This window comes from Ornithorhynchus anatinus, chromosome 13 (assembly GCF_004115215.2).
Source record: "Ornithorhynchus anatinus isolate Pmale09 chromosome 13, mOrnAna1.pri.v4, whole genome shotgun sequence".
NCBI lineage: Eukaryota > Metazoa > Chordata > Mammalia > Monotremata > Ornithorhynchidae > Ornithorhynchus > Ornithorhynchus anatinus.
In genome coordinates, this window is record NC_041740.1 from 3757587 (window position 1) to 3780910 (window position 23324).

Consider the following 23324-nt stretch of genomic DNA (forward strand, 5'->3'; position numbering starts at 1 on the left):
TGGGACTTGGTACTATGTCCAATCTGATTCGCTTGTATCTATCTCAGCACTTAGTACAGTGCCTGGCACATAGCAAATACATATTGATCAATCGTATTTAGTGAGTGCTTACTGTGTGCAGAGAACTGTACTGAGCGCTAGGGAGTGTATAATATAACACAGTTGAAAGACGTGTTCCCTGACCACAGTGAGCTAAAACAAAACAAACATATACAGGAATGGGAGAAGGGACATGGGACAATCACTGGAGGGGATGATGAGATTGAGATTTTTTTTTAAAAAAGGGAGAGATTTAAGAATGCATTAAAGTTGAGAGGAAGGAGTCAGAGAAGGGTGAGAAGGTGAAGATAACAGTGAGGAGGAGGGTGGGGACAAGTATTTTAAGAGGTGAGAGGGGATGGAGGGCAAGGCCCAGGTAGAGCGGTTAGCTTTTAAGAGCAGGTGTGAGTTCTCGTCAAAGGCAGCTAGGAAGGAGGAGAACGTGAAAGGACTGTGTTGAGGAGGTCTTTTAATCAATCGATGGTATTTATGGGTTACCATAAATATGCGTGCAGAGCTCTGTACCAAAAGGCTTGGGAGAGGACAAAATAATAGAATTGGTAAACACGTTCCCTGCCCACAAGGAGCTTACGGTCTCTAATGGTTCGCAGCTTGAGCTCTGCTCTTTTGGCGTGGTGTATCTGAATTTTTTTAAAGATACCAATTTTAAAACAATCAATAAAAATATCAGTGAATTTTAAAAATCAATTGTATTTACTAAGCGCTTACTATGTGCAGCTTGGGAGAATGCAATATCAGAGAGTTGGGAGACACAATCTGCCCTGTCTGCTCTTTGTGACCTTGGGCAAGCCATGTGACTTCTCAGTGCTTCATTTGCCTCATCTGTAAAATGGGGATTAAATATCTCTTCTTCCCACTTATGCTCTGAGCCCCATGTGGAAGAGGGACTGTATCTCTCATTACTGTCTCCCCCTCAAGACCAAAGCTCGGTGTGGGCAGGGAATGTGCCTCCCAACTCTGTGCTACTGTTCTCTCCCAAGCGCTTAGTACAGTGCTCTGCACACAGTAAGCCCTCAATAAATACAACTGACTGACTGACTGACTCCACTAAGCACGGCGGTAGATACAAACGATTCGGGTTGGACACAGTCCCTGTCCCATACGGGGCTCCCAGTTTAGGAGGAAGTAGGATTTAATCCCCATTTTACACAGAGACGTTAAGCGACTTGCCCAAGGTCACACAGCAGACATGCAGCAGAGCCGGGGATTACTGACTCCCGGTCCCTTGCTCTTTCCACTAGGCCATGCTGCTTCTCAGATTACTGAAATGGCTTCCTCTCACCTCAAAGAGATGAAAAAAGTACTTGGCGAGCCAAAGTGACCGACTTTACGTGCACTCTATGGCAAAGGGTGGTCCTTCACTTCCCGTTACGGAATCGAGGGGTGGGGACTGGGAAGAGCAGCTCTAAATCAGGGATGCTGCAACTCTGTGCAGAATTTCTTAAAGGCTTTGAGTTGGGAACCAGCTTGAAAAGAGCCTGAAGTGTATCTTGCACTGCAGCTGTTTGCTGATCCGTACTATAAAACAGAAGACTTCTAAGGTAGGATCATCATTAACACATTCACACTACCAGGCAAGAGCCTTCAAAAATAAATAAATAAATAAATAAATCTGAAAGTGAAGCAGATGAATAATTTAACAGATTTCCATTGTAGAGCTAATCATAGAAATCACAGGCTCTCTCTCTTAGGCATGAAAGACACAGATATATTTAGAAAGAACTGGAGTTTGCTTAGAATTTGAATTTGTATAAAGAATACACTGGAAGATTATGGGATGTCCTTTTAAAGCTCAATTTATGGTCTGGATCCTACTAGTCCGAACATTATCGATTCTTATTGCTAATTTGCTTGTTCGAGACACAGCTAGCACTTGACTGTGGGACGTGTATCCTTGGAAGAATCCCATTGGAAGAAAAAGTTGCACTCCAGGTAGTGATGCCTAGTGGAAAGAGCAGGGGCCTGCGAGTCAGAAAACCGAGGATCTAATCCGGCTCCGCCACCTACCTGCTGTGTGACCTCGGGCAAGTCACTTCACTTCCCTGGGCTTCAGCTTCCAGAGTTTCCAGAGGAGTCTCTGATGGTGGGAATGAAAGAGTAAAAGGACTGGGAGTCAGAAGACCAGGGTTCCAATCCCGGTCCCACCACTTGCCTGCTGTGTTACCTTAGGCAAGTCACTTCACTTCTCTGTGCCTAGTTCCCTCGTCAATCAATCAATGGTATTTATTGAGCACCTACTATGTGCAGAGCGCTGTACTAAAATGGGGATGAAATACTTGTCCCTCCTTCTCGGATTGAGAGCTCTGTGTGGGGCAGGGACTGTGGTCAAAATGGTTATATTGGATCTACCCCAGTGCTTAGCATGAAGTAAACACTAACAGTCAATCAACAGCAGATACAATTACTGTCATCAGACTTTCTGTGCTTTTATGTCCACATCCTCACCGATTATTCTCTTCCTCTCAAAGGCAACTGCTATCTTCTTTCCAACATGTCAGCACCAGCAAGGCAAAATGAAGAATGACAGTCCACGGGGGCCGCCTCACTAGTCATTCCAATGCAATTATGTCATTACTCTCCAGTATTTTCTGCATCTTAATAAGGTTGCAAACACCTAGCTCTTTTGTCTCCCTCATTTTACACTCCGTAACTGTTACACTCGTGAAAGCAGAGCCGACAACCAAGGGTCACATTTTAGGGGTGATGGCAGGGAATTTCTGGAGACTGAAAGTTTATTGAGAACTAGGAGGAGAACTAGATTACTTTGTTTCCTCCCACTCTGGCCTGTAAACTCGTTGTGGGTAGGGAACATATCTACTAATTCTGTTGGACTGTACTCTCCCAAATGCTTAGTATGGTGCTCTGCCCACCATACTCAATCAATACCATTGATGGATTGATGGATTCCTGTAGCTCGCAGAAAGCACCACCCCAATTTGAGATAAATTTTGAAAAATTGACGGCACTATAAATAGAGCTTTAGTTAGTGTTACAAATATGCACAGAGAACAAGAACTCCAGAGTTAATGCAGTCTGGTCCACAAACCGTATGTGCTGGTGAAACGGTCAACATTCCGTGAAACTAGTTTTTTGGCCTACTGAAAAGAGTCTGGGCCTGGGAGTCCGAGGACCTGGGTTCTAATCCTGCCTCTGCCCTGCCTGCTGTACGTGACCTCAGGCAAGTCACATGACTTCTCAGTGCCTCACCCGCCAAACGGGGATTAAATACCTCTTTCTCCCTACTTAGGCTCTGAGCCTCAGATGGGACAGGGACTGTGTCTGACCAGATCACTTTGTGTTTGACCCAGCTCTTACTACAGTGCTTGTCACATAATAAGCGCTTAACAAATGTCATTTTAACAGCTTTTTACAAAGGGGCTTCTCTCTAAGAGCAGGTCTATTTATTAAAAAACAATGTTACCAAAAATTGGGAATTTAAGAGGCTCTCCATTAATGTCATCTAAAATGAACCTTGGGATTATTTTATTAGCCTCTCCACGTTCCAGGCTAGATATTTTCTTGCCAGGCTTGGGGGACTGGTTGATGCTAAGCTTCTCTAAGCATTATTTTTTTTTGATTGTATAGTTTTGGGGGGAAAAATATTCTGAAAGGGATTAAATTCCACAATAAAACTTGATGCTGCTTGCCATTCAGGGGTCTGTTTCAGTAGGTTCCATCGGCCTCTCATGTGCCTTTCCTTTGGTTCTTCCTCTTCTCTTCCTCCTCCTCCTTCATCCTTTCTCCGCTCCTCTTCCCGGGTCCATCTCTCCTTCCTCCCCCATCTTGATTCTTCTCCCCTCTGGGTTCCAAGGGGGGCTGGAGAACGAACGCCTCTCTCCCCACCCTCCAGCCGGGCGTGACACGGGTTTCGTCGGCTTGGTCTGGCAGAGGCCCCGGAGGAGGGCCGGGCTCGATGCTGCAGACGCAGGGTTCTCTGGCAGCAGTGATGCAGGGATTGCATTAGCACTGCTGCAGTGTAGCAACTTATCCAGGGGTCCCTGGTGGCGTGGGGGCTCCCGAGGCTGCGGCTGTCTCTGTTTCTGCCGCATCCTTGCTCCCTCTGGTTTGGATGGAGCCCAGGCTGGGCAGCTCTAAGGGACTCAGGGAAGCTGCACCTTTGAGGGAGGAGGGAGCTTGGTGGCGTGGTGGCGTGGCACGAGCAAGGCGACTTTTGCTCCTCACCCCAGCTCCGGGTGGCGGGCACTCTTAGTTCAGCCCTGAGTGAGGCCTGCTGCGGGTAAAGAGCATGGAGGGCAAACAGAGCCCAGTGGGTACCCTACCGATCTTGCCCTCACTAATAGGTTAAATTGGTGGTATGAGAAGAAGCGTGGCCCTTTGGAAAGAGCCCAGGCCTGGGCATCAGAGGACCTAGGTTCTAATCCTGGCTCTGCCAATTGCTAGCTGTGTGACCTTGGGCAAGTCACTTCACTTCTCTGTGCCTCAATTTTCTCAAATGTAAAATGGGGATTAAACACCTGTTCTCCCTCCTGCTTAGACTGAGAACTCCGTGTGGGCCAGGGACTGTATCTGATCTAATTAACTTCATTCATTCATTCAATAGTATTTATTGAGTGCTTACTATGTGCAGAGCACTGTACTAAGCGCTTGGAATGAACAACTTGGCAACAGATAGAGACAGTCCCTGCCGTCTGACGGGCTTACAGTCTAATTGGGGGAGACAGACAGACAAGAACAATGGCAATAAATAGAGTCAAGGGGAAGAACATCTCGTAAAAACAATGGCAACTAAATAGAATCAAGGCGATGTACATTTCATTAACAAAATAAAACTTGCACCTATCCCAGCACTTAGACCAGTGTCTGACACATAGTAAGCATTTAACCAACACCATAAAAAAGGTAGGCAAGGGGGTGCTGCTGAATCTCAACTATCGAGTGCTTAAAAGATCCAGATCATTTGCATCAACCTGAATCTTCTGCCCATTAGCTTTGGGGACCTCCCCTGCCCCAACGCCGCTTATTTAATGGTATATGTTAAACGCTTACTATTTGTCCAACACTGTTCTTAAGTGCGGAGGTAGGTACAAGTTAATTAGGTTGGACACGGTCCCTATCCTGCATGCGGCTCACAGTCTAAGTAGGAGGGAGACCAGGTATTAAACTGCCATTTTACAGTTGAAGAACTGAGGCACAGAGAAGCTAAATGACTTACACAAAGCAAGCAATTGGCAGATTCAGTACGTCTCTCGAGACTCCGTCACGACCCATTCATTTCCCTTGCCTGGAACTCCTGTCCCCTTCTAATCGTCCAGACCGCATCGCTCCTAAAAACCCGCCCCGCTCAGGATTTAAACTGACATGCCCATAAATGCACTTATAAAAACATCTGTAATTTATTTTATTGTCTGTCTCTCCCTTTAGACTGTCAGCTCCTTGTGGGCAAGAAACATGTCTACCAACTTTGTTATACTGTACTCTCTTAAGCTCTTAGTAATGATAATAACTGTAGTATTTATTAAGCACTTGGTATGTGCCAAGCATTGTTCTAAGCACTGGAATAGATACAAGCTAATCAGGTTGGACAAAGTCCATGTTCCACATAGGGCACACAGTCTTAATCCCCTTTTTATGAAAGAAGAAACTGAGGCACAGAGCGTTAAGTGATTTGCCCAAGGGCATACAGCAGACATGTGGCAGAACCAGGATTAGAACCCACATCCTCTGAATTCTAGGTCTGTGCTTTTTCCACTAGACTGCACGGAGCTCTGCACACAGTAACCACTCAATAAATATGATCGGGTGATTACGAGGATACTAAGTACTGAGATGGTATTTGAGAGGCTGTGGTCTGTTTAGAAGAGAATTTTTGGGGTATTGTCGCTTGGGGAAGCTGGGATTTCAGGGGGTCTAAGCAGCGTGGTCTACTGGAAAGGGCACGAGCCTGGGAGTCAGAGGATCCAGGTTCTAATCCTACCTCTATTACCTGCCTGTGTCACCTTGGACAAATCCCCCCACTTCTGTTTCCGCGTTTGTAAAATAGGGATTCAATTCCAGTTCTCCCTCCCCCTTTCACCATGAGCCCCTTGTGGAACAGGGACTGTGTCCAACCAGTGCTTAGCACATAGTAAGTACTTAACAATTATTATTATTTGAAGATGAGCGAAGAGCAGACCGCATTAAGGTTAAACAAGTCCTGAATAGACTACAAGACCCTCGGCGACAGCAATAGATGAAATAAAAAACCAGTGGTCACAGAGGGTGACAGGATTCTAAGAAAGAAGGCAAGAAAGAAAATTTTATAAAGGCAACTTGGATGATTCTAGAAGTATCTAGATGATTCTAGAAGAATTTAGAAGGAAAACTCAAAGGGTGAAAATATACATCTTTCTCTTGGTGCTTAGAGATATTTTCAAATAGCAGGACTTGGCATCAGTCCAGATTTGGGAGAAGTTGGTGTGGAGATGGATCCTGCCAAATGTTATTATCTGAGAGATGGGAGGTGGGGAGATAGGTAATGGAGGTAATATCCAGGGGGAGCAGTGGGAAAGTTTGGCTCTCTTTAAATAAGTCGAGAAACTTGAGGAACTGAGGCACACAGAGAAGTTAAATGACTTTCCCAAAGTCACAAAGCAAACAATTGGCAGAGTTGGAATTAGAACCCAGGTCCCCTGACTCCCTGGCCCAGAGTCTTTCCACTACACCACGCTGCTTCTCTACGCCACCACGCTCCTTCTCCTTTTACGTATCTGGTTTCTTCAACCGCTGCAGCCCAGCTCATACTCTCACTCCTCCTGAGCTAATCTCCTTTGCTTTCAGCACGTCTCTCGAGACTCCCTTCCATCACGACTCATTCATTCCCGTTGCCCAAACCTCCCGTCCCCTTCAAATCCTCCATTCATTGATGAATATTGTCTAAGGGGCAGTTAGACATAACAAACTGAAAAAAAGGAAGGTGATCACAACCTCCTAAAGAGCTCATAAAAATAATAATAATGATGATATTTGCCAAGCGCTTACTATGTGCCAAGCACTGTTCTAAGCACTGGGGTAGATAAAAGCTAATCAGGTTGTCCCAGGTGGGCCTCACAGTCTTAATCCCCATTTTACAGATGAGGTAACTGAGGCCCAGAGAAGTTAAGTGACTTGCCCAAAGTCACAGCTGATAAATGGCAGAGCCAGAATTAGAACCCACAACCTCTGGCTCACAAGCCCGTGCTCTTTCCACTAAGCCGTGCTGCTTCTTGAGGAAAAGCCTTGGGTGAGGAGATGCTGGGGAGACCCCGAGTCAGAAAATATCTCCAAACCTGTGGTCTGGCCACTCCCTGCGACCTGAACCTAAGACCAGACAGACTCTCAGAATTTAAGGAGGCAGGCAGTGACCTGTATGAGTAGTGCAGTTTTTAGCAGCTCACTTTTGTAGTTCCCTGGGGAAGAAGGGGGGGCAGGGGTGGGCTAAGTGGTATCATTTAACATAATAATAATAATGTTGGTATTTGTTAAGTGCTTACTAAGTGCAGAGCACTGTTCTAAGAGCTGAGGTAGATACTGGGTAATCAGGTTGTCCCTTGTGAGGCTCACAGTCTTAATCCCCATTTTCCAGTGAGGTAACTGAGGCACCAAGAAGTTAAGTGACTTGCCCACAGTCACACAGCTGACAAGTGGCAGAGCCGGAATTCAAACCCATGACTTCGGACTCCCAAACCCGGGCTCTTTCCACTGAGCCACGCTGCTTCTCTAACATCAATCAATAGTATTCATTCGGCACTTAATATGTGCAGAACACTATACTAAGCGCTTGGGAAAATACAATCCGAGTTGGCAGACATGTTTCCCACCCATGACAAGCATACAGTATAGAGGGGGAGACAGATATTGATATAAATACTTTATACTATATAATTTAAAGATATGTACATAAGTGCTGAGAGATGGGCATGAAGGAGTTTTTAGCTGAAGGAAGAATGTTGGCTTTGAGTACTGGGCAATCAGTTTTAGTAGAATTAAACAAGACATTATTTTCTACTTATTAGATTGTGAGCCCCGCAAGGGACAGGGACCGTGTCTAATTCCTCCTGGGTATTTTTTCCCAGCGCTCAGTACAGCGTGAGCGTTTAATCAACACTACTGCTAAAAGAAGCTGGGTGTGTGTATGTGTGCATAAAAAGGAGCTAGGTAGATATGTGCATACCTCCAACCTATGCATTCGAAGATGACTCCTGCAAGTGAGATCCTATCTTTGAGAGTCGGCCCACGTGGTTATAGAAATATCTGCCCAATCATTCTGGAGTTCTACTGTTTTTATGTTCTTTCATCAGCTGTAAACTCCTTGAGGGCAGGGATAGTATATATATATGTAGTGCTCAGCACCTTGGAGGTGACTCCATCAATGCTCTTATTCTCTAGCTTAGAGAAAAAATAAATCCTGCCAGCTGTCTTAACTTCTCAGAGGTGTTGGAAATTCAGAGATGTAACAGATATAAATGTATAGTGCATCCTCTTGTTTATGGCTCTCTGGCCCAAAGGAGAGACAATGGAAAGAAAAAATTCAGCTCATTTAGCAGCCTTTGGAAATAGATGTGTCTCCAAAGCAGGTTGCTAAAACCAGGAACTTTAAAAGAAACCTTATGGCAAATACTAGGCGAGCTGTGTTTGAAGAATGGTTCTTTGTATATGTTAGGAGCATAAATATTTAGCACATTGGTCAGTGGTATTTTCCACTTGGGTTTTGGGTTTTGTACAGCTCCTGAAAACGTCAAGTATTCAGAATGATATTTCACTCACAGAGACTTAGCAGCCAGATCCGAACGACATTCACTCTATAAAATTTCAGCCGCTTCCCGGTTCAGAACACGGACATAGATGTTTTATGACAGCTCCCTGAGAGGAGGTACTCTTCTATTTCACGGACTGAAATCCCGCAGTGTACCGAAAAAGCGGGGAATGTGAAATTTGGGTATCTGCTTCCCGCTGTAAATCAAACATCTTAATGTGAGATGTGCCTATATTTATTTATTCATCCTAACGGCGAGTGACGGGGGGTGGGGTGGGGGAGGGTCACTTTAAAGTTAGCAGACGAGGTCGGCGGAACAAAGAATGCCCCGTCATGTTGGTATTCCTGACTGAACAACGGGGGAGTCTCCAAAACCATTACGACAAGCAACACAATTTTGCAAGTCCTCCGGATGACCAGACCTGTCTTATTTTCCTAGTGGAAGCCACTGTCTCTATCATTTACAGATGCCTGGGCAGGAACAAACATTGCTTCCCCCCCCCGCCTTTAAGATTTATGGATCTATGACCTGAATGAAAGAAACGGTGTTCCCAGAGCAGGATCTCATCGTCTTCAAATTCCACTAGCTTCCTAGGAGAGCAAACTGACTTGATCAGGGGGTGGGACGGGGAGAAAGGTTGACAAATGAGGCCTGAAGGGGCTATCGGAATGATGGAGTAGGGCGGTCAGATAGACTTGAAAACAACTCGGCTGGGCTCCCTCGGACCTTTCCGATGTACTAAAGCGTCCTTGGACAGATAAAGCCAAGCCCTGCCCGGGGTGCATTTTCACAGCTACACGCAAGCCACCTCGCCGGGGCTTTCATCAGCTGGGAGGACGATTGTCTAGGGGAGAGGATGCCGTATTTCGCAGATGAACTGTGGGGTAGCAAGCCGGAATACGAGCTCCGGACAAAAGGGCCGAGTCAACCCCCGCCCTCAAACCCCCGCCTGACCCCCGCTCCCCGGAGGATTTCGCTAGGCAGAAGCGCACCCCTGTGGACCACATCTCCGAAGGAGGGGGTGGCGGGGAGGGTCTCACCTCTTAAGGCCGGGGATGGTGGGGACCATGGGGAGGGGCCTGCATGTATGTGTGCATGTATGCGAGCATGTACGTGTGCATGTGTGCATGCATTCCCGGAGCCGCTGTGGCCGCACGGATGGGGTGAAGTTGGGGGTCCGGCCCTGGGCCTCGGGGGGGCTGCGACCCTCGGGGATCCCCCCGCTCCCCGACCGCCTCCTAGGCAACCGAAATAAGAAGCATCACGAAACGGGAGAGGAGAGGAGGTGGGCAGGAGCCGCCCACGCTTACCTTCGTCTTCTAGCTCGAATTTCTCCAGCATGCCGGCTTCGGCGGGGCCCGGACCTGCTGCCGCTGCCGCCACGGCCGCCGCCGCTACTGCCGCCTGCGGACCAGGACCAGGACCGGGACCGGGACCGGGACCAGGACGGCGACCACCACCGCGACCAGGACCAGGACCAGGAGGAGGGGGCAGGGAGAGGGAGAGGAGGGAGAGGGGAGGAGGACAGCGATCAGCATTCAGACATTGGGGCTGGAGGAAGTCACCGGGACCTGCCGCGGAGGAGGGGCGGGGCGGGACGGGACCGGAGGAGGGACCGGAGGAGGGACCGGGACCAGGGGCGGGGCGGAAATAATTAATAATAAGAAGAATAATGATGACATTTCTTAAGCGCTTCCTATGTGCCGATTACTGTTCTAAGCGTTGGGGGAGCCTACGAGATGATCAAGTTGTCCCACGCGGGACTCATGGTCTTAATGTGAAGCAGCGTGGCTCCGGGGAAACAGTCTTGGGAGCCGGAGGTCGTGGGTTCTAAACCTGGCTCCGCCACTTGTCAGCTGGGTGACTTTGGGGGGGGGGGGTGTCACTTCACTTCGCGGTGCCTCAGTTCCCTCACTTGGAAAAGGGGGGTTAAGACTGTGAGCCCCCCGTGGGACAACCTCATTACCTTGTATCCTCCCCAGATCTTAGAACGGTGCTTTGCACATAGTAAGCGCTTAACAAATACCATCATTATTATTAGAGAAGCAGCGTGGCTTAGTGGAAAGAGCAGGGATTTGGGAGTCAGAGGTTCTAATCCCGACTGCGCCTTTTGTCAACTGTGTGACCTTGGGCAAGTCACTTATCATCTCTATCCCTCAGTTATCGAAGCATCGTGGCTCAGTGGAAAGAGCCCGGGTTTGGGAGCCAGAGGTCATGGTTTCGAATCCCGACTCCGCCACTTGTCAACTGTATGACTTTGGGCAAGTCACTTCACTTCTCTGTGCCTCAGTTACCTTGTCTGTAAAATGGGGATGAAGACTGTGAGCCCCACGTGGGACAAAGTTATCACCTTCTATCTACCCAGCTCTTAGAACAGTGCTTGGCACGTAGTAAGCGCTTAACAAATACCAACATTATTATTATTATTGAAATGTGGACCAAGACTGTGAGTCCTACGTGGGACCACCTGATTACCTTGTAACTCCCCCAGGGCTGAGAACACTGCTTGGCACATAGTTAGTGCTTAACAAATACCAACATGATTATTATTAGAACAGGGCTTGGCACCTCATAAGCATTTAACAAATGCCATCACTAATATTAATAATGCCCATTTTACAGATGAGGGACCTGAGGCACAGAGGAGTGACTTGCCCAAAGTCACACAGCTGACAAGAGGCAGAGGTGGGATTTGAAGCCATGACCTCTGACACCCCCCCAGCCCGGGCTCTAGCCACTGAGCCACAGGGTGGAGGCAGAGGGGGGAGGGGTGTGGCTAGTGGTCGTGGGTAAAGGGCGGAGGGGGCTAGAGGGCCGTTTTGGGGAGGGATTTGAGGGTCGTCGCGGGGCAGGGGAGCTCGGCCCCCCGGGTGGCCTGGGCCTGGACTTGGAGCCGGACCCCCGCCGGGTCCCACTCACCAGACGGCTCCCGGACTCCGCCCCGGGGAGGAGCCGTCGGGAGCAAGGGGTTTGAGGAGGAGACGGACGGACGTCCGAAAAAAATTTTAAAAAAACCAAAAAGAAAAAGCGGTCATCGTCTCCTCCTCCATCCTCCGTGTGTCACCTCGGGGAAAGCCCCTGCAGACCCCAATCTGGCTCGGCGCTTCAGGCAGTAAGGGCCAGAACCAAATAATAATAATAATGTTGGTAATAAGCGCTTCCTATGTGCAGAGCACTGTTCTAAGCGCCGGGGTAGATACAAGGTCATCAGGTTGTCCCACATGAGGCTCAGTCTTCATCCTGCAGCCCCCAATCTGGCTCAGCGCTTCAGGCAATAAGGGCCAGAACCAAATAATAATAATAATAATGTTGGTATTAAGCGCTCCCTATGTGCAGAGCACTGTTCTAAACGCCGGGGTATTAATGTTGGTATTTATTAAGCGCTTACTATGTGCAGAGCACTGTTCTAAGCGCTGGGGTAGTTACAGGGTCATCAGTTTGTCCCACATGAGGCTCATCCTGCAGCCCCCAATCTGGCTCGGCGCTTCAGGCAGTAAGGGCCAGAACCAAATACTACTACTAATGATACTAATAATGTTGGTATTAAGCGCTTCCTATGTGCAGAACACTGTTCTAAGTGCCGGGGTAATAATGTTGGTATTTATTAAGCGCTTACTATGTGATGAGCACTGTTTTAAGCACTGGGGTGGACAGAGGGTCATCAGGTTGTCCCACATCAGACTCACAGTCTTCATCCCCATTTGACAGATGAGGGAACTGAGACACAGGGAAGTTAACGGACTTGCCCACAGTCACACAACTGTCAAGTGGCATAGCCGGGATTCGAACCCATGACCTCTGCCTCCCAAGCCCGGGCTCTTTCCACTGAGCCACGCTGCTTCTCTAGTAAAAAAGCAGCTCATTGCCCCCTCTCCCCTTCCCTGCCTCTCAGATCCCTTTGCCATGAGCCCCTCAAGCCCCTGCTTTCTAGTCCTTTTTTCCCCGCCCCCCCTTTCCGCGCGATAAGTGGAACATTCCGTTTTGCTGCAGTCCCCCCCACCCAGTCGTTGGTATCTACGGATGGGGGGGGGGGAGGGAGATCAGAAGAGGAGGGACCACGGAGTCCCCCCCTTCTCCGCCCCCCTTTCAGTCGGGGAGGGGGTGGAGGAAAGGCCGAGGGGCCAGTGCTGACTCTGCCAGGGCCGCGTCTCCTCGCAGGCCTCTTCCTTTCGCCCCAAACCTCCCGTCCTTCCGCCATCCCTCCTCCGTCCAAGCGGGCCGAAGCTTAGGGCCGCCGTGGGAGGAAGAGCCCCTTTCCCTTCCCCCTCTGGCGGGCGGTTGGTACAGTCCGGTAGGTTCACCTGCCCTGGGGGCCGGCGGCACCACCGTGGGGCGCGGGGGGGGGGGGGGAGGGGAGAGGACTGACCGCGGTTGGAAGAGAAGGGGGTGGCGGCGGAGGGAGCGCGTTATCGCTGCGAGCGGGGAGGACGATCGACTCCCCTCAGGAGTGGGGAGGGGTTCAGTACGTTGCTGGGAACGGTTGTCTCCTCCCCCCCACCCCATTTCCCTGGCTCCCAGCTGCTCCCCACGCCCCCTCCCCGCCAACTCCAGGGCCTAGTTGCTTCCCGATGCCCTGCATGCCTCCCCGCCCAACCTCCATTTTCTAAGGCCGCAGTTTTCTAGTCTGTTGTCACAATTTAGGGGTGGGTGGGGGACCAAGTCTCCGAGCCTCCACCCTCAATAAGACCCGGGACCTCAAGGCGCCGAGGTGCCCTTAAGCCGCCGTGCCCCTGGCTCTCAGAAGCCCGAAGGGACCGGGGCCCTGCCTGCCAACTTGCCCTTTCTTCTCCACACCCGGGGCTGCAGTTCCAGCGGGAGAGGGATCGATCAATCGTTTCTATCGAGCGCTTATTGGGTGCGGAGCACTGTACTAAGCGCTTGGGAGAGCACGGTGTAACACAGTCGGTAGACACGTTCCCGGCCCACTGCGAGTTTACAGTCTGGGGCGGATAACGGGACCTGCATTTGGGGTGGAGGAGGGCACCCGGAAAGTAGTCAAGGGCCCCTGGGGCTCTGGACCTTTTTTTAAAGCCACTTTTGTGGGGTGGCATTCCTGGCCCCCCACATCGACTCTACACAAGCGCCCTTGCTGCTTCTCCCAAAGTCCACCGAACTTCTCCCATCATTCACATCAGCAACCACGGGGCCTTGCTGGAAGGAGGACAAGAAGAAACTCCAATTTTGTTCAATAGGTTGGGAAGTTTGGGTACTGTCTCCCTCTCCTTCGTTGGGACGGGGTGGAGTAAGGGCTGGCCGGAGAGTTTGGATAACGTCACAGAGACTTTTGACCTGATTGAAGCAGCAGATCATTTCTCATCATGCCTCACTTTCCCCTGCTAAGCAGAGGAGGAAGGGCGGTTCACACTGCTTTCTAATCATCAGGCATAATAGTGCTGGCTCCAAACAATAGGTAATTAAAACACTGCACACACTTCCCACTTAAAGAAAAAAAAATTGGCTGGGGACAAAACCACTGATTTCGGGAGCCCAGAAGTGTTATTACACTGGCCTAGCGTAGATAATTGTAAAGTGACATCCAAGATCTTATTCTTAAATAGACAACAGTGTGGTTTAGGAACCAGTGCAAAGGAGGGAGTCTATGAGCTCAATTTTTGCCTGAATCGCTCATCAGCATGTGTTGCTTTGCCACTGCCATTCAGACAACCTACACTTCTGGGACAACAATTCTTTATAACATGTTGGTTAAACATGTTAGCAGGAACACATTCTGCACAGAACAGAAGATTTGCTTCTATTAAAAATGATAATAACAGTAGAATTTCCATGATTACTGTGTGCCAAGCTTTGGGGTAGATAGAATATCATCAGGTCAGACACAGTTCCTGCCCCACATGGGGCTCCCAGCCTAAGGAGGAGGGAGAGGAGGTACTGAATCCCCATTTTATACAGATGAGGATACTGAGGCCCAGGAAAGTTGAGTGATTTGCCCAAGGCTACACAGCAGGCAAGTGGCAAGGATCAGAACTCCATTGCATCACAATTCTCAGTAGGGCCTTAAAAACAGTAGTTTGGTGTTGTGGCACTGGATTGGTCCTGCTGCTTCTTTTGGTTGGCCTGGCACTTGCCTTGATTGACAGCTGCTCTCAGAGGGCACTGGGCATCCCTAGATGCCTCTCATCCAGTCACCAGCATTCCTGTTAGGGACTGACTGCCAGTTTAACGTGGTGGGGTGAAGGGAATTGAACAATTCACCCGTGGTCTCTAAAACTTTGGTCGCCTCTTCTCAACAGGCCGCTATCCTGGAGCACCTTGTTTTCGAGTGGCACCTTGTTCCTGCAGCCCCTCAGGTCCCAGAAACTTGTTTCTGAAGACGTGCCAGGTAAATGGGTATGTATGTCTGTTTGAGAGAGCGAGAGAGGGGTGTGTGTGTGAATTAAACTGGATAAATGTTATCCTTTTTTCTAAAATCTTAACTAGAAGAACTGCTCACCCAGAATAGGTGCCCTGCGTTACCACAGGGGTACTGGAGAATGTGTTGGTGTAAGAAGTGTTTCCATGAATCCAGGAGACCCAAGAACCCTGTCAAGAGGAGTTCCTCATGACTGTCCCAGCATTTAGTGATAACCAAGCTCCAAATCAGGGTTCCCTTTCCTACAAGGCCTTATGGGTCTCACAGGCTTCTCACATGAGTCCCTTAGAGAAGCAGACTGGCTTAGTGAAAAGAGACTGGGCTTGGGAGTCAGAGGTCGTGGGTTCTAATGCCGACTCTGCCACTTGTCAGCTGTACGACTTTGGGGAAGTCACTTCACTTCTCTGTGCCTCAGTTACCTCCTCTGTAAAATGGGGATTAAGACCATGAGCCCCATGCGGGAAACCTTGATAAACTTGATCTTTCTCAGTGCTTAGCACATAGTAAGCGCTTAACAAATACCATCATCATTATTATTATTATTATTGCTAATAATTGTGTCAGAAGAAGCTTGACCTAGTAGCGTGGCTCAGTGGAAAAGAGCCTGGGCTTCGGAGTCAGAGGTCATGAGTTCGACTCCCAGCTCTGCCACTTGTCAGCTGTGTGACTGTGGGCAAGTCACTTCACTTCTCTGTGCCTCAGTTCCCTCATCTGTAAAATGGGGATTAACTGTGAGCCTCACGTGGGATAACCTGATTACCCTGTATCTCCCCCAGCGCTTAGAACAGTGCTCGGCACATAGTAAGCGCTTAACAAATACCAACATTATTATTATTAGTAAGAGCATGGGCCTGGGAGTCAGAAGAACTGGGTTCTAATCCTGGGTCCGCCACTTGTCTGCTATATGGCCTTGGACAAGTCACTTCACTTTTCTGGGCCTCAGTTATCTGTCAACGGGAGATTAAGACTGTGAGCCCCATGTGAAACATCAATTTTGTGTCCACCCTGATTAGCTTGTATCTATCCCAGCCCAGCACCTGGCACCACAGTAAGCACTTAACAAATACTATTAAAAACTGATAATAATTGTGGTATTTAAGTGTTTACTATGTGCCAAGCATTGTACTAAGCATTGGAATAGGTATAAGATCATCAGGTTCCACATGGAGCTCAGTCTAAGCAAGAGGGAGAACAGGTACTGAATCCCCATTTTGCAGATGAGGGAACTGAGGCACAGAGAAGTGAAGTGATTGCCCTAGCTCACAAAGCAGAACTCAGGTCCTCTGACTTAATCATTCAATGGTATTTATTGAGTGATTACTATGTGCATACCACTCTACTAAGCGCTTGGGAGAGTTCAGTATAATAGAATTAGCAGACATGTTCCCTGCCATAAGGAGTTTACAGTCTAGAGGGGAGTGGTAAAACACGTTCCCTGCCCACAAGGAGTTTTCAATCTAAAGGATTAGAAGTAGCAGACATGATCCTTGCCCTCATTGAGTTTACAATCTAGCCAGGGAGACAGACCCTAAAATAATCTCAAAGCATCTTAATTTAGCAAAAGCTTTTGAAATTGCACCTGGATATGGAATACTGGAAAATGAAAAGAGGCTACAGAGCAACTGAGTTATTAGTCTGGGCAAAATAACATCTAAAAAATAGTTTCACAGATTTTAACTTTAAAACGAGTTAAGGTTGTAACCCCTGCCCCCCTTCATCCTAATCATACCTCAGGGAAACAGACAATATGGACCTCTGATGTTCCTGAAATGGGAAATAGGGTGTTTTGAAGAGGAGAGGTCTCCCTTCCCATTTCAATCAATAGTAGTTACCATCTGCAGAGACTATACTGTGTGGAGAAGCTGCAGAGAAGCTAGTGGAAAGAGCATAGGGACCGTGGATTCAGAGGATCTGGGTTCTAATTTGAGTTCGACCACTTACCTGCTGTGTGACCTTGGGTAAGTCACCTCTCTGTGCCTCCATTACCTTATCTGTAAAATGGGGGTTCAATACTGTCTCTCTCCTACTTAGACTGTGAGCCCCATGTGGAGCCTGATGATCTCATATCTACCCCAGCACTTAGTACACTGCTTGACAAGAAGTAAGTGCTTAACAAACACAGTTGTTATGATTACTGAGGATGTGGGACAATACAACAGAGTTAGAAAATTCAGTCCCTGCCATCAGGGAGCTTACAAGTCTAGTGGTGGAGACAGAGCAAAAATAAATTACAGACAGAAAGAAGAAGGAAATGGAAAGATGGATATGTGGGTAACTGCTTAAATAGTACAGATTGTCACTATTACAGTAAAAAAAAAACACTTGGTGTTTTTTCCCCACATTAACCCTCTTGAAGAGTGGGTAACTGAATTGATTTGTGCTCTTCGATGCTGTGGTTTCTGTGTGCTAGACTGGGAGAGAGGCTTTTTAAAACCCGAAGGGATTTTCAAGTCACCTCATGTTGAAATAATTAAGAGGACTGATTTTATTACAAGTATTGCGGAGCTAGGAGACTTTATTAAATGTTTGTAAAGCACTGGATCCTCAAAAGGAAATGCTGCAAGTGCCATAATGTACTCTTGAAGTTGGGAGTTTTTTTTTTTAATTTTCCTTTTTTAGCAGCTGAAACAAAATGAGAACAATCTCTCTCTTTTTATAAAGAGGACAAATTTGAGACTGCCCATTAAACTTTAGAAAGTCAATTCCCAAATATGTTGGCCATTCCATTTTATCATGAAAAGAAGCAAAGGGCCTTCTTAGATGGATTCAGACTTCCTCAGTTCAGTTCCTTCTGAATTTGCATTGATCAGTCTAGCATATCCATCCAGAGGCAGAATTACATGGAATTTTTCCTCTTAGGATCTCTGTTCTTCTTTTCGAGCTGGCAGCTCTCCTGCTATTCGTTTTGTCCGTTCCGGGGCTTCCGGAAAAGTCCAGTGGGCTTAATAATGAAGATGGGCCCCTCTGAACCTTCAGGCAATCGACAGTGTTTATGGAATGCCTGATGTGTGCAGGGTGCACTGTATGCTGAGTGTTTGGCAGAGTATAATAGTTGTCATGTAAACGATCCCTGACCTTGAGGAACTTCAAATCAACAGAGATAGATGCTTAGAACAGTGCTTAGCACATATTAAGTGTGTAACAAATACCGTAATTACATGATAAATTACAGATAAAATCATTTTTTACTGTGCCTAAAGTAAGAGACTTGTCTGGGGTTGCAAACATGCAGATTTGGGCCAGAAAAACTATTATTATTATTTTTTTTAAAGGCATGTAAAGCTGATAAGTCCTCTAGACTGTAAGCTCATTTGGGGCAGGGAACTTGTCCACTAATTCTGTTATACTGTACTATCCCAAGCGCATAGTACAGTGCTCTGCACTTTGTAAGTGTTCAGTAAGTACCACTGATTGATAATTGACGGACTAAAGTACTGCTGGAAGCTTTTTCACCCACTTAGCTATGAGATTTTAGCTGGGGGGAGAATTAATAACTAACCAAAACATAATGCTGTCTTATTCCCTAAACTATTGTATAAACAACCATCTGACAAAGGAATCTTATTCTTGAGGTAGAACTGTCACTTTCCCAATAATCTGAGTGTTTGTGTACCACATTTGAGTTTTTGATCTTATTCAAGAAGACCTACGAAAGCACTAGTTCCTAGTGATCATCACGGTGACGACCTGGTTATAAAAGTCCTATAATCCACGAGCATTTACTGGTGCTTATTTCGGAACCATTTATAGAACAACTGTTGTCTCAGCCCAGGCTTTGTCTGACAGACTTCAGTTCAAAATAATTTTTTTTATAGGTGGTGACCATGAAAAATAATGGCACCAAGTTAATCCCCATCATAAGGAAAGGTCTTATGGCAACAAACTCTTGTGGGGGACAAAGAGGGAGCAAGTAAATGGAGCCTGACAGGATAAAGCAAGTGACAAACGTGAATAAAGAAAAACTCAAGAGTTTCTGGAAGGGGGACTGTTAACTCTGCTTTCTTTAATCGCTCTAATTTTTTATGGACTTCCAATACTTAATTTTGTACTGCTTCCTTAAACTTACCCTCCTGGAACACTGGCAATTTTTCAAGATGCCTTACGCTTCAAACTGAGAAGCTGTAAATCAAAGAGCCTGGTCTCGTTCCTTGCCCCACTCTTTCCCACCTACCAAGCTTTTAAAGCTTCAGAGCAAAATCATTACTATGGCAATAAGTGGGCCTCTCTTGATGGAACTGGTCAAGTGAACGGCAGCAGAGGACTCTGGGAGAGATACCGACCCAGCCGGTGTGGTTACGAACCATAAAGAGGATGCATTTAGGAACGGTCGGGGTGAAAATTATTACTTCTTCACTGCGGGCAAGCGATCTACAGTCAACTCAATTACCTGCGTTAACGGGGAGCCTGGGAGAGGGTCGACTTAAACAATGCCCGGCCCAGAGTAGATGTCCAAATGCGATTAACTGATCCACAGAGTCAGATAATCCAAAAGCCTCGCTGTAGTCAACGATCTCAACTTCCTCCCCACTCCAGCTGTTCTGAAGAGCAGTTTAGAGGCCACACTTAACAGCTTTTCACAGTCCTATCTTGTGTTCTGGTAGAAATGCTGACATAGTGAGAAATGTCTCATTAGCAGTTCGGGGGTGGGGGTGGGGTGGTGGTAGGAGAAATCCCAGAAAATGGAGGAAAAAGTATCATCTAGTGCCCTTGACAGAGATGCCGCAGTATGACGCTGAGAAGAACTGCAGCCTGGGCTGACTGGACCCAACATTCAGAGCAGTGTGGCTTAATGGAAAGAGCCCAGACCTGCGTTCCAGACATTTATATTAATGTCTGTCTCCCCCTCTAGGCTGTAAGGTCATGGTGGGCTGGGAATGTGTCTACCAACTATATTGTGTTGTACTCTCCTAAGTTCTTAGTACAGTGTACTTAGTACACAGGAAGCGCTCAGTAAATACCACTGGTGATACTGATGATGACCTAGATTCTGGTCCACTTGAACCCCCCCGCCCCCCCAAGTGAGCTTTCACAGTAGCTACTGCAATCAGTGTTTCACCTGAAGATTATGATTTCAGGCCAACCCAACTAAAAGGAAAGAAACGGATCAGAATTTCCCATTCTGCTTCCTGCTGGGAAGAGGTACAGGCCAGCTTGAAATGTGGATCCTTGAGGGTTTTTTTGTTTATATTTTACCTTGAGTCACATGAGGCCCTGCAGAATACATTTTCATTCTGAGGGATGGAAGGTTGATTTCCTGTTAAGAAAATTCAGAAAGCCTTCAAGGGGGTGGGGGAAGGGGAAAGGAGGTTGGAACATAAAGCTCCGCTGCTTTTAAAGATCAGAATGCCAGCTTTCCTTGGCTAGTGGTCAGGAATTGGCATTAGCATTAGTGACCGAATTGTCACTACCAACTATTCCTTCTCCCTCCCGAAATCACTGAACGTTTGGTTGGTAAACCCCGTAAAGAGGGTAGACTGACGAACTTCAGAGTAACTGTATCCATGGGTGGACTGCCTGGGTTATTACTCTGCTATTCTACTCTCCTCTTTCCCCTAATCCTTAATCTAACCGCGGGTCTCCACGACTGCTCCTTGTATTGTTCTATCCCAAGTAAAGTGCTATGTATATAGTAAGTGCTCAATAAATACCAACGACTGATTGCAGCTACCCAAAAGAGGCCTTCAAAAATACCGTGGTTAAATGGGTTTAGAGAGAGCCCTTCATTTTTTTCTTTTTTTCCTGGCATTTACAGTACTTCGGCCATGGCAGCGATGAAGCGCAAGCGTGTCGTGTTGACGATCCAGGAGAAGCTGGAAATCATTGAGAAGCTGGAAAAGGGTGGCAACACGAGGCAGCTGTCCATAATGTACGGGATCGGCGAACAGACCGTCCGCGACTTAAAGAAACGGAAGGCCCAGCTGCTCTCATATGCCAACAGCTCCGGCTCGGCCACCCTGTTGGCCAGGCGCAAATCCATGAAGCAGTCAACCTACAAGGAGCTGGACCGAGCCATGTTGGAGTGGTTCAACCAGCAGCGTGCCGAAGGGACTCCCGTGTCGGGAATCATCTGCGCCAAGCAGGCGAAGGCCTTCTTCAACGCCCTGGGCATGGAGGGCGACTTCAACGCCTCGACGGGTTGGCTCACCCGGTTTAAGCAGCGGCACGGCATCCGGGAGCTGAACTACCAGGGCGAGAAGTCCAACGGGGACCGGTCGGCCGCGGCCGACTTCCGGGAAGATTTCGAGGAGTTTACTGAGAGCGAGAACCTGCAGCCCGAGCAGATCTACAACGCGGACGAGACTGGGCTGTACTGGAAGTCATTGCCGGCCAGGACTCTGGCCTTTGAGAATGAGCGGCCCGTCGCAGCCCACAAACTGAGCAGGGAGAGGCTGACCGTCCTGTGCTGCGTCAACGCCACGGGCTCCCACAAGCTGAAGCTGTGCCTGGTGGGCAAGGCCGAGCACCTCCGCCTGCTCCGAGAGGCCAACCCGCTCGACGGGTCCGTGGACTGCTTCAGCCACAAGGAAGCGTGGATGGACTGCTCCATCTTCAAAGAGTGGTTCGACAAGAAGTTCGTCCCACAGGTTCGGGAGCACCTACGTTCCAAAGGGCTGCCCGAGCGGGCCGTCCTGCTGCTCGACTACGCCCCGTCCAAGCCCAACGAGGGGCTCCTCAAGTCCGAGGACGGCAACATCTTCGTCAAGTACCTGCCGCCCAACGTGGCGGCCCTCATTCAGCCCATGGACCAGGGGGTGATCGCGTGCATGAAGAGACATTACCGGACGGGGTTGTTACGAAAACACGTGCAGGAGGGACGCGACATCAAGTCGTTCTGGAATAACCTGACAGCCCAGGACGCCATCACGGAAGCCACCAGGGCCTGGAACCTCGTGAAGCCCGTGACCATCATCAGGTCGTGGCGCAAGATCATCCCCGACCCGGACGACGAAGGGATCTCCACTGCCGTCACTGGTCTGGGGGCTGCGGGCGGGCCGCCATCCAGGGGTCCCAGAAAGGCCGGCCCCGAGACCCAGGAGGAGAGGAGAGGGTCCGGGTACCGCTCGGTTGGCAGTCAGCTGCTCCGGGCCAAGGAGATCGCGTCCCGCACCCAGGAAATCAAGGTGGAGCTGAACGAGAGTGATGGGGAGGAGCGGGAGCTCGGCCCCGAGGGGCATGTCAGCCACAGTGCCGCGCTGAACTACGTGGAGATCCTGCTGGACTATTTGGAGCAGCAGGACGATGCTCTGATGACTGATAAACTCGTCCTCCACCGGCTGCGCACCAACATCAGGAAGAAGGAGAGCCAGTCCATGGAGAGGGCGGCTATGACGGATTTCTTGGCCAGCGAGTAGAGGCGCGGCCCGGACCATCCGACTCGAGACGCGCGTCGATATTTATGACCTCCTCCCCTATGTGCTTTAATGGAAAGTAAACCTACTACATGTGTCCCGGTAGCCCAGTTTCCTCGGCGCGGGGTAATCCGTTCAAACCGGCTCGGTTGGCCGCGGTATAGTTTTTGGTAGGCCTTCCTCTGAGTCCTTTTTGCTTTATCTGAGCTAGGTGGTCTGACCGGACGTCTCGATCGGGGAGCCTGGGTGGAGGAATCGAGGACGCGCTCCGATCCAGAGGGGTTACTGCGCTAGGTGGGATTGCTGATGTTTTGGAAGGCGGGATCCTTCTAGTCAGAATGGCCTTGGAGAAATTGTGGGGAAACAGCCACCCTTCCAAAGACCAGCTGACATGCAACACCTAATATTCTCTGGTTAGGGCCGGGTGGGGGAAATAGGGAAAAAAAAAAAAGACAGGGGAGGCTGGCCAGGCCCAGATCCAACAGAAGAAATGAACCAATGATGTTAATGCCGTTATGTGGGTGTGGATATGTGAGAGTGAGTGACGCATGAAAGGAGGAAGTCATCCCTCCGTCATTCTCCACATTCGCTGGGCCCTTGGGAGAGTTCCATTTCCCCTTACGATCACTGCACCTCAAAGAGATGTAGAGAATCTGGAGAGGATGCTGAAAAGGGGACGGAAGGGAATGGGAGAAAGTAGGTCTATAAGGAGGAAGAGTGGCCGGGTTGGGATCGTCGAGCCCGCAGGGTTGAGTCCCTCAAGGACAGGAAGGGTTGGTTTGAGAAAGACGGTTGACTGGTTTTCCAAATCCA

The 23324-nt window shown here is 48.7% G+C and overlaps 2 protein-coding genes across 15 annotated transcripts in view; one reads left to right on the forward strand and one right to left on the reverse strand.

Moving 5' to 3' along the window:
* The window catches only part of PRKAG2 (protein kinase AMP-activated non-catalytic subunit gamma 2), a 173426-nt gene that overhangs the window by 44373 nt on the left and 105729 nt on the right, over window positions 1-23324 (reverse strand). For 9 of the 10 annotated variants that reach the window (XM_029078158.2, XM_029078157.2, XM_007667869.3 and 6 more), the window contains one exon: window positions 10103-10196. The exons of the other annotated variant lie outside the window; for it this stretch is intronic. In XM_029078158.2, the coding sequence (XP_028933991.1) occupies window positions 10103-10196 (94 nt within the window). Of the gene's footprint in view, window positions 1-10102; window positions 10197-23324 lie in introns of those variants that run through there. 10 annotated transcript variants of the gene reach the window in all.
* LOC114816180 (jerky protein homolog-like) lies at window positions 12845-22609 on the forward strand. Of its 5 annotated transcripts, none has more exons than XM_029078170.2 (3): window positions 12845-13083; window positions 15044-15140; window positions 20915-22609. In XM_029078170.2, the coding sequence occupies exon 3, from the start codon at window positions 20925-20927 to the stop codon at window positions 22512-22514; it is 1590 nt and encodes a 529-aa protein (XP_028934003.1). In that variant the 5' UTR covers window positions 12845-13083; window positions 15044-15140; window positions 20915-20924; the 3' UTR covers window positions 22515-22609. The 5 variants fall into 5 exon arrangements, with proteins under 5 accessions (XP_028934003.1, XP_028933999.1, XP_028934000.1 ...); XM_029078166.2 differs by having other exon boundaries at window positions 12846-13083; window positions 15044-15132; XM_029078167.2 differs by lacking the exon at window positions 12845-13083 and adding an exon at window positions 13758-14202 and having other exon boundaries at window positions 15044-15132.

What these genes read in the sequence shown, in the direction of transcription:
- LOC114816180 (XM_029078170.2), top strand. Translation starts at nt 20,925, where the DNA reads ATGGCAGCGATGAAGCGCAAGCGTGTCGTGTTGACGATCCAGGAGAAG.